The sequence below is a fragment of the Crotalus tigris genome, unplaced genomic scaffold, assembly GCF_016545835.1.
Source record: "Crotalus tigris isolate CLP2741 ecotype Arizona unplaced genomic scaffold, ASM1654583v1 scf7180000017873.753527, whole genome shotgun sequence".
Lineage (NCBI taxonomy): Eukaryota > Metazoa > Chordata > Lepidosauria > Squamata > Viperidae > Crotalus > Crotalus tigris.
In genome coordinates, this window is record NW_024096692.1 from 233,595 (window position 1) to 245,713 (window position 12,119).

Here is a 12,119-nt window from a genome sequence, read left to right on the forward strand (position 1 = left end):
GTCTGAGTGCAAGGTTCCTAGAATTCTCTAGTGTTTTTGGATTTAGCTTAATCTAGCATGGTCACAGTTTTCTTAGCTGAAACACTAGTTAAATCTGTTCATGTGTTGTAAAATGAGATTATGATCATGTCTTCTGATTGTTAGTTGGTGTTATGGATGCTTTGCTGGCAATCTGTCTATTTCGCCTGTATGATGGCTATTATACTCCTTATTTTATATGGTGTAGATGACTTCTTGTTTTTTTTTTCTTTTTGGGCTACTGAGTCCTTGGTTTACTTAAGATGTTTTAGTGGGCTTTAGTTGGTTTGTATGTTGTGATGATGCCATGTGGTTGTAAATAGTCTGTTGTTTTTTCTGAAATATTTTTAATGCGTAACAATGTTAACCTTCTCATAGCTTGTATTGGTTGTGCTGTAGTGGGTTAAGTCATTCGCTTTTTGATAAAGTTGCATTTTGTTGGAAGACATTGAATAAGAGTCATCTTTCCATTTTCGAGTATTCTGAATTGCTGCAGTGAATTTGAATAATGTTCTTACTTCTTATGGAGAAATTGGGTGGTTACTTGGTAGTGGAATACTATCAAGAGTTGTTTTTTAATAGTCTTGTGCTTTTAATTTGCTGATGAGGATATTTAGGAAGGATAGAGCGTTGTTTTCTTCTTTACTTGTGAAAATATTTTATTGTTTCATTTGTATTCTCTAGTTGTTTCTTTATTATTATGATACTAAACACATACTAAAGATTTTTGTGTATGCATAGGAGTGCTGCTGCTATGAGTCCTGAGAGTGAAGATCACATGGGTGCTTGTCTGATTTGTGGATATAGCTGTCCATCAAACTAAAAGTAGGTATGGAAGTAGAAGTTGATAAAGTCCATTATTCTGGATATTTTGAACTTAGTGTATATGGTTAGGTCATGTGTGTTACATAGCACTGCTGCTACGAATTTTTTCATTACCTCTTAAGTCTACAGATTTAAAAAATGTGACATTCAATGAAATTATAAATTCATATTCTTCTACTATTAAGTCTTTTATTTGAATTTGTAGAATATTATTCCATCTGCAAGATTCCAAGCTTTTCCTTAGCTATATGGTACATTGGGGGTCTCTGGTAATGATGCAATTAGATGAAGATGTACATTGGGCTCAATGCATTTCTGGGCATCCATAGAAGCTGGAGAATGGGTCCACTGCTTTTCATCCACCCGTTCTTCTCTTATGATTTGACCTTAGATTGTTAAGGGTTCTTTTGATTAGGTTATCAATTTTCTATACTGGGCTGGTGTTTACTGGGATGTACATAGATTTATTTGTCTTGCAGTAATTTTCTGGCTTTTTGTATGAATGGTGATTTTTTTATGACAACTATGATATAGCCTTTGTCAGCTGGGAGGATGACATTGTTGTTCCTTCTTTAGGTTTGTAAGGGCTGCTCTGTGTCTTCTTTGAGCTGATTCTTATTCTGTATTATTCTGGTCTATGGTATGATCTATCCTATGTTTTCTTGTTTCCTTATGGAAAGTCCTGTGGTTTTAAATACTGTTTCTGAGGCTGGAAAGAATTTTAACTGATTTACATCCTTTATGCTATAGTTCAGGTCTTTCTGTAAGATATTGTCTTCTATGGTGGATAGTGGATGGAGGTCAACATCTGGATATGTTGATTCAGGTTCAGGTACTTCTTTGCTTCTGGTCTTTAGCTTGAATAGGTTGGTTTTGTTTTCATTGTTCCTGCTTGTCTTAGGATGTAATCTTGATAGTGGTTGTCAGCATGTTTGCTTATTCTGGGGTCATGGTTCTCTCGAAAATTCATATCTTAAATTGTCAAAGGCCCTTTCTGTATCTAATAAAATCAGTGTGGCTTATTTTTTTATCATGTTGCTCCAAATATTACAAAATATTCAACACATTTCTTTAGTTGTCATTTAACTATTGTTTAAGTAAAAACCAACATTGATTCTTATGAATAAATTCTGGCAAACTGATTTTAAGACTATCAGCTAGAAGTATTGTGAACAACTTGTAATTATTATTCAATAATGATGTCAGCCTTTGGTTTCTTATTACAGTCAGATCTTGTCTCTTTTTGGGTATTAGTGCTATATTAGCCTCTTCCAGCTCTCTGGTATTTTTCCTTCCTATAAACTGGTTCATCATGTTTTGTAAAGGTTGGAAAGATTTATTCTCAAACTATTTGTAATAAAAGCCTGATATTCCATCTGGTCCAAGCCTTTCTGGTTTAATTTTTTTATACCTTCAGAAACTTCCTTTATTATTATATGTCCATTCAAACTCTGCCTCTGTTCCCCTGTAATTCTCAGTACATTTTGTTTCTTTAGGATTCATTTATTTTTTTTCCCATGGAATGTCATTTCCTTTATACAAATAGAAATAATGTTATGAAATGTGTTGTGTATGACTGAATTGTCCATTAAGACAATATCTTCCCCTTGTAATTTCAATATCTTTTTTCATAATTTATATGTCAGCAACTTCCCTGGTTTATTTGCAGATTTATTTATTTTGCTTTACATAATCTAGCATAGAAAATTGTCATTATAAATGTACAGTGTATATCATAAAAGCTAAATTTGTTGCAAAATATTTATCTTCTCTGGATATATAGAATAGAATAGAATAGAATAGAATAGAATAGAATAGAATAGAATAGAATAGAATAGAATAGAATAGAATAGAATAGAATAACAGAGGTGAAAGGGACCTTGGAGGTCTTTAGTCCATCTTCCTGCTCAAGCAGAAACCCTATACCATTTCAGACAAATGGTTGTCCAATCTCTTCTTAAAAACTTCCTGTGTTGGAGTATTCATAAATTCTGGAGGCAAATTGTTCTACTGATTAATTGTTCTAACTGTTAGGAAATTTCTCCTTAGTTCTAGCTTCTCTCCTTGATTAGTTTCCACTCATTGCTTCTTGTCCTACCTTCAGGTGCTTTGGAGAACAGCTTGACTCCCTCTTCTTTGTGACAACCCCTGAGATATTAGAACACTGCTATCATGTTACCCCTCATCCTTCTCTTCATTAAATTAGATGTGCCCAATTTTAGCAACCATTCTTTATATGTTTAGCCTCCACTCCCCTGATTATCTTTGTAGCTCTTTTCTGCACTCTTTCTAGAGTCTCAACATCTTTTTTACATTGTGGTGACCAAAACTAAATGCAGTATTCCAAGTGTGGTCTTACCAAGGCATTATAAAGTGGTATTGATATTTCATGTGATCTTGATTCTATCCCTCTGTTAATGCAGCCTAGAACTGTGTTGGCTTTTTTGGCAGCTGCAGCACACTGCTGGCTCATATTTAAGTGATTGTCCACTAGGACTCTGAGATCCCTCTCACAGTTACTACTATTGAGCAAGGTACCCCCTATAACAGATAGCCCTTGACGTATGACTGTAATGAAGTCTGCTCATCACAATTGTAAGTTATAAAATGGGTCGCCCATATGACTGACCTGATTTTTATAATTGTTAAGTGAGTGCTACAGTTGTAAAGAAAATGTTCCCTTCATTTCCCTGCTGGCTCATATTTAAGTGATTGTCCACTAGGACTCCGAGATCCTTCTCAAAGTTACTAGTATTGAGCGAGGTACCATCTATACCAGTGGTGGCGAACCTATGGCTTGCATGCTAGAGGCAGCACTCGGAGCCCTCTCTATGGGCATGCATGTTGTTGCCCCAGCCCCACCTTCCCCCATGGCCCTCTCCTCACCAGCAGCCCCTGTGGAGGAGAGTCGCTTCCAGGCATGGCCTGCACAGAGCAGCATAGCCAAGTACATAACCAGGCAACAGGGACAAGACTCGGCCCTTGCATCCCATAGCGTGCATATGATGCTAAGGGGTGTGGGCAGAGGGCGTGGCTGCCATGGTGCTGCAGGGCTGCCTGGTGATCTGCTGCAGTGGGCCACGGACATGGTGAGTGGCCTTGCGGCTGGGTGGAGCAGGCAGGGCAGGAGGAGGAATAGGGGGCAGGTTTTGGGCACTCAGTCTCTAAAAGGTTCGCCATCACTGACCTACAATGTACCTGTGCATTTTGTTTTTCTTACCTAAATGTAAGACCTTACTTTTTTCACCACGGAATTTCCTTTTGTTAGATAGTGCCCAATGTTCAAGGCTGTCAAGATCCTTCTGTACCTTAAACCTGGAGTGTTGGCTATTCCTGCCAGCTTCATGTCATCTGAAAATTTGATGAGTTCCCCATCTATCCCCTCATTCAAATCATTGATGAAGATGTTCAAGAGTACTAGTCCTAAAACAGAACCTTGGGGTACCCCACATCATACTTCCCTCCATGTAGATGCAGTTCCATTGAGGACTACATGTTGAGTTCAGTTGGTCAGCCACTTACAAATCTATCTGCTGGTGATGTTATCTAATGTTTCTGTGATTCATTCTTTAATAGTAACAAAAAACAATCTCCTGAAGGTCCTGTTCATTTGTATAATTTAATTCCATTTTTTCAAAAGCAATTTCATCAAAGCAATGTTTCAAAATAATTGTGCCCTTTAACTTTATCATATTTAAACTTTGTACATCAATGTCTTGTTAACCTTTTGCCAAACGTTTTTAGATATTTAAAACCATTTTTAAAAAAAATCCAGAAGGAATGTTGATTTATCAGGTGGAGTTTTCTTTTTCTGCTGCTCAAAAAATCTCTCTTCAGCTGTAAATTATGTACATCCAAAAGTGTTTAGAAATGAGGCTCATGTGAACCTTTATGAGCTTGATTGAAATCCTTTGATTATCAGCCACTCATCTTATGAGCCAACTATAAAAACCTCAGATTCTGCAGTCTATTAACAAGGAACAACTGTACAGAGTCCAATTGGGTGATCTCACAATCTCTCCTTTATCTGGAAAGATTGCAGTGGTCAGAATTCACTGTTTGGCTTCAAGTCTCCACTGCAGTGCTATCCCCATTCCTTCAGGGATGTCTATTTCAACATGAATCCTCATTGCAAACCATGATTTAAATTCAAATCAAGTTAATGCCTTGTGTCTTCAAACTGACAAGAAATAATGGATGAAAACTAACCAAGGAGAAAAGCAACCTAGAACTAAGGAGAAAATTCCTAATGGTGAGAGTAATCAACAATGGAACAGCTTGTAGATGCTCAGTCATTAGAGGCTTTCAAAAAGAGACCGACAATCATTTTTCTGAAGTGGTATAGGATTTCCTACTTGATCAGGGAGAACATCCAAAGTTCCTTCTAACCTTATTATTCTATGTTTTATGTTCTTCATAGTTTCTTAGTGGATCACATACACTTTTGTAAAATAATATTTACCTAAAATTGCATATGAATAGTTCTGCCCATCCTTTGCTGTTTGTCAGCATTTTACCTTCTTTACTGAGCACCTGGTTCAAAATGAACCTAAGAATGAAAAAGTGGGGCTACTTCACTGATTTTTATACTTACTAATATCTAAAGATTAGTTGAACTTTGAACATCTCCAAGAATTAATGTTGGCACATGAATCCTACATGTAAAGTACCAAATGGAACGCATAACAAATAACAGCTAACAGCTAATCTTTCTTGTACTTTTTCTAAAAAAGTAAATAAATAGCTACCGTAGACTCAACCCATGTAAGTTTCCACTCCAGAAAATTAATAGTCATAGATAAAATTTCAAACATCTATTTGATTTCTTGAAGTATTTTCATCCCAATATCTATTAATGGGAGAAAATTATGCCTAAACTGTAATGCTTATATGATCCATGTGAAGTTTCATACTTACCTTAATACATCAGCAAAGACTTACTTTTGCTTAAACATTGTGATTTGAACCTTAGACTTAAAGGATCCCTGGCATAACTTGTCACAAAATTTGGTATTCCTTGTTCATACTGCAAAGGGAGGGGGAAAACAAAGGAGAAAGATTTGGTTTTGATGGCAACTCTGAAGACATGATTTATGAATTTTCCTCCAATTCGACATTCATAATGGACAGTAAAAACTTTGCCACAATGGCAAGTGGCTTTTCCTTTTTGTAACCTCCAGCTATAGCACTCTGACTTGAAATTATTCTGCTCCCCTCTTGCTTCCATTTCAATTTTATTAGTTGGTATTTTTTAATCAGGCTTTTTTCCTGGTTTTTAAATCTCAGATCTGCTTTAGATCTTTTGAATAATTACTCTAAAATAAACATATTAATATTAAATAATCCAGGAACAAAACTCAAATAATCTTACTTTGGATGCATTATGTGTAGATCTAGCTCTCTTTTAATTCTAGGAAAGGTGGAAGGAAAGAGAAGGATTGTCTGTGGAGATTCTCAGTCATCCAGGTCATAGTTGTCTCAATGATGCTTTTTCAAAAGGCAACTGGATTGGTTTTTCCTTGATGAAGAAGAGCAAAATATTTTGCTTCTCATCCAAGAGGTTTTATCAGTTGTGATGGCAGGGGAGGGATGATGGAAAGATAGGTACTAAGAGTTGAAACTGAATGGTGGGGGGATGGAAGGATGCATTCTGACCTATCCTTTTGAATGAAGGTTAAAAGAGGCCATTTAGGTTAACATTGAGCAGCCTCTCTCAACAGAGAGGGAGGGATAAGGTGCAACCTATGTCCAGTCTACAACACAGCCCTTGCAGCAGTTCCAGGAAGATTTCACATCCAATTGCACTCTGATTCATGTGACCCTGAGGGCAAAGATAAACCCCCAAGTGGCCTCAACAGCTCCCCTGGGGAATGCTAACAACCAGTTGAAATACAGTCCTTCCATTCCCCTCCCCACATCATCTGGTTAAATGTCCAGTTGCTTTTTGAATAAGCATCTTTGAGAAGAAGAGGATGATTAGCAGCAAAGTGGATAAACTCAGTTACAATGGCAATAGATGTACTGTTGGGAGAACTGAAAGATGGACACTAAGGGGGACAGAAAGGGGACAGAATATCATAGACAAAATTTATCTACATGTTAACTAAGAGTTGACAATGACTTGATGGCATGTAATTAATCAATCTATCCTTCGGGATAATAGAAAACATTGCATTTATTCTTTCTCTTAAGGTAAAAGGACCTGCTATCACCCTTTTGAAAGCTAAGACAGAGATCAGAATGAAGTTAGCATTCAGTTTTCTCTACTTTGCAGTTCAGTAAATGTAGTAATAATAAAATGCATATTTGGAGTTAGTGTGCAAAAAAAGAACATTTAATGATATGTAATGTAATGTAAATATGTGTATTAGAGATTTTTTAAATCATAGTCTGATTAACAAACGTATGCAAAAAAGACATACAACAGAAAAAGACTGACATTTATTGCTACCAACTATTGCTACATTCTCAGCTAATAAATCATGTGTTCATTTGTTTGGAGACTCTAAAGAGCATAAAACAATCTGTTAATAATACACGGTCCTTTTAAGTCAGAAATAAATTTCCCAATTAGTCTGGTATTTTGATAATTGGCCACACTTAAGTGTTTGCAGCAGGTTTTATACCACCACCACCTCTATATTCTATATTCTAATCCAAAGTAGAAGTTTAATTCAAGAAGATATTGTTGGAAGACTTGTGGTGCCACAATATTGATCCTGTAATGCTCTATAATCATCGTAGAGCATATCTTACCTTTTTAAGATCTCAGTTACATAAATAAGTTATTTGAAAATATTTGACCAAGTTTTATACATAAAGTTTCATAAACACATTGATGATAAAACTATTTCTCCTTTTCATTCAAATCTGGACAACATATCAATGATTTGGCTAGATGGCTAAGGCCACTAATGAACCAGATTGGAGATGAGCTGTTAAAACAGCGCTCAGTCCAGGTAAGGATATACAATATAGATTATAGTAGGCTTTTTCAAGGTGATGTTATTCATATTATTCTAGATAAAACTATTTTGTCCCTTAAAATCAAGTTCACAATATGTAATGGAATATCTGGATGGCCTGGGGGCATAAGATGTTACCAAGGAAACAGCCAGACAAGAGGGAACATTCCCCTTCCATTGACTTATAGATTAAATAAAGAAACTTAGGAAAGACCCACCCTAATTAGTCAAGCTGTTAGAAGTGGTAGCAGGAGGTTTATACCTTCAAACTTGCAAGATTCTGTTAATGCAGCCTTACAATAAAGTAGAATTAGTGCATCGGGTCATGTTTCCTATCTGATTATGAGAGCTGACGTCAATCTTGCAGGTCTAGGGGCCAATACCGAAACCAACAAAACTTCCTTAATCACAATGATAAATTTCTATTTGGTGCGTTCTGGGGAGGTACCATGTTTTTTCCAAATTCTATCTTCTGTAACAATTGTGCAGGCAATACAAATGAGCTACAAAGAAACATCCCTATGAAAAATATTATGGAATATGAAAAAAACAACAACCCAGTGAAATAATTTCCATACGTGAATCAGCTCGTGCATGAAAACATTATATTAGAAAAGGTTATTGTCTCAGCTGTGTTCTCAAAGCTTTACAGCAATAAAAATAATATTGCTAATTTAGCAATATCACAGAGGGGCTAATTTACAACTAATTCATGCTGTGAATGAGTGGAGAAAACCAATGGAACTTAAGTGGAAGAAATAAATTCTAAGTTGAACTAGTCTATTTAAAAGTACTTGAGTCCAATAAGAAAACTCAAAAATTCTCGAGGCACCCACTGAGCAAAGGGACTGAAGATAAATATTCCAATAGTTCAAGAATTTTCTGGGAACTCCCGAGGCTTCAAAAAATTTTTAAAGGCTATTATTAGCCACATAAATTAACCTTCCCAAAGGGCAGTTAAATATGATCCACACCACAATCTTCATCTGGCTAAGGCTTTTGCTGCAAGTGAACTACCTTGCAGAGAATATACTTTTTTAATTTATTGGAGGACATTTACAGAGAGATAAAAATAGCAGGCCAGACAACATAATAAAAGTCCTGCCCCCTTTTTATATGTGTTGCATCTGCCACTTATGTTCAAAAGTAGGTAAGGTTTTGATTGAGTGGTCATAGCCCCCATCTTGATATTTTTGAGCCTCTCAATGGATGCCCTATCTTTGTTATTGTTTTGTAGCTCATACAAAATAAAATCAATTATCACCTGTATAAAGTAGCATAGGTCCCAGATAGGACAATTATAACAATAATTGCTTCAGTCTCAGCTGAAGTTTTACCTGTCTGTAATCATATGGTTTGGGATCTTGGTATTTGTTGCTAGTAAATTTTCCCATCTTCACAAACATTAACTTGGCTTCATAGGGGCCTCTGTAAGGAAATCTGGTAACAATCTCTGTTTCTTTGTCCTCTTCAATGAATGGGACAATCAATCCTGATCTTATTCTGTGTAATTCTTCATAAAATGTCTTCTTCTTTTCCTTTTTTTTCAGCTCTTGGAGCTTTCCGACTGGCTTATGTGAAGATAAATGCACTTTATAGCTAAAATCCGGTGGTTGCCTTATCCAGGATTGTCTTTCTGGAGGGGCTTTGCATTGCTGTGAAGTACGGATTTGATTTCGTTCTAATGCTAACTCCAGGTTTGTAGTAAATTTTCCTTTTGAATCAAAAGAACATTTGGATGGCTTCTTGATAAAGGCATTGGGAAACATAGTGTACTTCTCCTCTTATGTCTGAAAAAAAAATTTAAAAATGAAATTTATTATTATTAGTTTAGTGTTCTATGGCAGTGAATAAATGTATAATTCTAATATCAACATCTCAATATTATATCACAGCAATTCCCTTTCATGTACAATCGTAATATTTTCAGCAGTGCATATTATTACATTTACGTGAGAATTGTCCTTCAATAAAATACTCCCAGAACCAGTGGTGGGATTCAGCCAGTTTTCACCACTTCAGCAGAACCGGTAGCTAATTTTTTGTTGCCCAGGCCCAGATTGGACTTCCGGAAGCGGCATCCACATAGAGAACTGGTTCTTAACATATTTGAATCCCACCACTGCTCAGAACTAATAACCAGAAGGTACAGAAAACAGTGGAGTTGTGGCATGTCTCCAGCTTATACAGCACTAAACTCCCAGTGAAAATTAGGTAGAGAAACAAAAATTTTACAAGCAAAATAGCAGGAACCTCTTTTAGCAAAGTTGTGAAGACTTAATCAAACAACACAATTCATGAAGAGAAACAAACATACTTTAGGATTTTGTTTTTTGCATAACCTCAAAGAAATAATGCAAATTCAATGCTATGAAAATAGCTGTTTTGGGGAAGAACAAATAACAAATAAATATATAAAATAACCATAGACTGCCCATGGTCCAACAAAACTATGAGATATAGAATATAGACTCCAATGGCCAATCACATGACTTCCTCTGAAAAAAGCAAATACATATTTTAAAAAGGTAACCAGAATAATTTATTGACATTAAATGTAGAATGAATTAAGCAAGTTAAATAATTTTACTCACCTTCACCTTTCTCAAAATGGTCATGCTGCTTTACACTTTGCTTTAAAATGTTAGAGCAAACCAAGCAAAGAGAAAAACTCACAGTAGTGTTTGTTCTGGAAGATGTTTGTGGCGCAAAGAAGCCTGAATGCATAATTGTATTCAAGTCATCTGGGTTGCTAAGAAACAACAATTTCGCCTTAGGACTCCATTTATAATTTACATTTAAACACCCCTGAAAATAGTGTCTCTATCGGTGGAATAAATTTTAATGTGAAACCTGGCAACAGGGACATCCATTCAAGGACTTTATTTGAACTTCTAGGAATCAAAAAGGAGAAACAAAGAAACTATTGAAGAAAAGAAAAAATTGCAGGATACCTTTTTTTTTTTTTTCAAAATGAGATTCCAAATAAATATAGTTACCATATCACCACCATCAGCACCACTTTAGTTGTAGTGTAAATTCACTCACATTGTTATATGTATATCAATCTTGCATACTACAGTAGTACAGCAGACTACTAAAATCTATAGTACGCCACATACTTAATCCATTTTTACAATATGGAGACTAGTACAGTTACAAATACAACATATGGAAAAATCAATATACATTATCACATAACTATGACATCTATGTGGGACTAGTTTATTAGGATTTGTGTGTTATTCAAAGCAGCAAAATTGTGTATAGCTATGTTCTTGTGCTAGATATTTTGACACTGTTGAACAATCAAAAATAGTTACAAGGCAAAATAGGTTATACCACTATTTTGAGGTATTTTATACACTACTATCAAGCTAGACTATTAGAAACACAATACTATTTATTCTGCTTATGATATTTTTTACTTAAGTTCTATGTATCTTATCTTTTCCCTCAAATTATTAATTATGTTAGATTTTTTTTTCCTATGTTGGGGTCATTGCTTACAGTTGTACAAAGTGACTAACAAACATAAAATCTCAAGGAATGCTTCCACATGAATCCTTTATTTAGGAATTGTCCAGACTCCTTTATGGAATTTTATAGGACATCTTTGATTTGTATCCTCCCTATGTTTTCACATTGTTGCTTTTATCTTTTTTTTAGCTAGGAAAAAGAAAAACCATGAAAGAGACAATCTATGTAATGCTTTTTCATTAGCAGAAATTTTCAGGAACATCAAAATAAATTCTAATTGACAATGGAGCAATACATGAAGTCAAGTGTGCATTCAAGATCCCAAGATCTGGACACGAAGATAGAGTTAGATTAGGGTTTGGTAACCTGTCAGGCACATTAAGCAAGGAAAAAAGTATGAGATTTGGCGAGAAAAAAGAGACCCATATTTTCTTCTTTCTACATTTTTGTAGCAACCAGTCTGATAAAGAGTTCTGGAAATTATAAAAGTTTCTTCCTTGGGGGATGGGGATGTTTTGGTTAATCTTAATAAAACTATTTCCAATTTTTCTCCCTTTATGAATAAACAAAGTTATCTTTGTTGTTTTTTCCCCCCACGACATAGGCTTACTAAAAGTGCAAGCCTTATTTTATTTTATATGCTATTTATCTAGTTTATATACTACAGTAATAGTGGACAGAGGCAAAAGAACAGGTAATTCTCAAAAATCCATTCACATAAATCCATTCAAATAAAACCAATGTTAGATTTGTTTACGTAGCATTGATGTTTGAGGGGAAACCTAGTAGTCCCACTATAATGTACAAATCCTACAAACATTCTATTTAGTG

At 35.3% G+C, this 12,119-nt stretch overlaps 1 protein-coding gene and 1 long non-coding RNA gene across 3 annotated transcripts in view; one reads left to right on the plus strand and one right to left on the minus strand.

Annotated features, from left to right (window-relative positions):
- The window catches only part of LOC120308160, a 79,312-nt gene that overhangs the window by 55,279 nt on the left and 11,914 nt on the right, over nucleotides 1-12,119 (plus strand). The window contains exons 2-3 of the long non-coding RNA XR_005556770.1: nucleotides 7,742-7,802; nucleotides 9,359-9,505. This is a non-coding gene — a long non-coding RNA (uncharacterized LOC120308160). The remainder of the gene's footprint in view (nucleotides 1-7,741; nucleotides 7,803-9,358; nucleotides 9,506-12,119) is intronic.
- The window catches only part of LOC120308156 (uncharacterized LOC102725191 homolog), a 48,755-nt gene that overhangs the window by 31,372 nt on the left and 5,264 nt on the right, over nucleotides 1-12,119 (minus strand). For both annotated transcript variants that reach the window (XM_039343795.1, XM_039343796.1), the window contains 3 exons: nucleotides 10,403-10,442; nucleotides 9,146-9,598; nucleotides 5,785-5,869 (listed from right to left, as the gene is read on the minus strand). In XM_039343795.1, coding sequence (XP_039199729.1) covers nucleotides 5,785-5,869; nucleotides 9,146-9,577 — 517 coding nt within the window. In that variant the 5' untranslated portion in view covers nucleotides 9,578-9,598; nucleotides 10,403-10,442. The remainder of the gene's footprint in view (nucleotides 1-5,784; nucleotides 5,870-9,145; nucleotides 9,599-10,402; nucleotides 10,443-12,119) is intronic.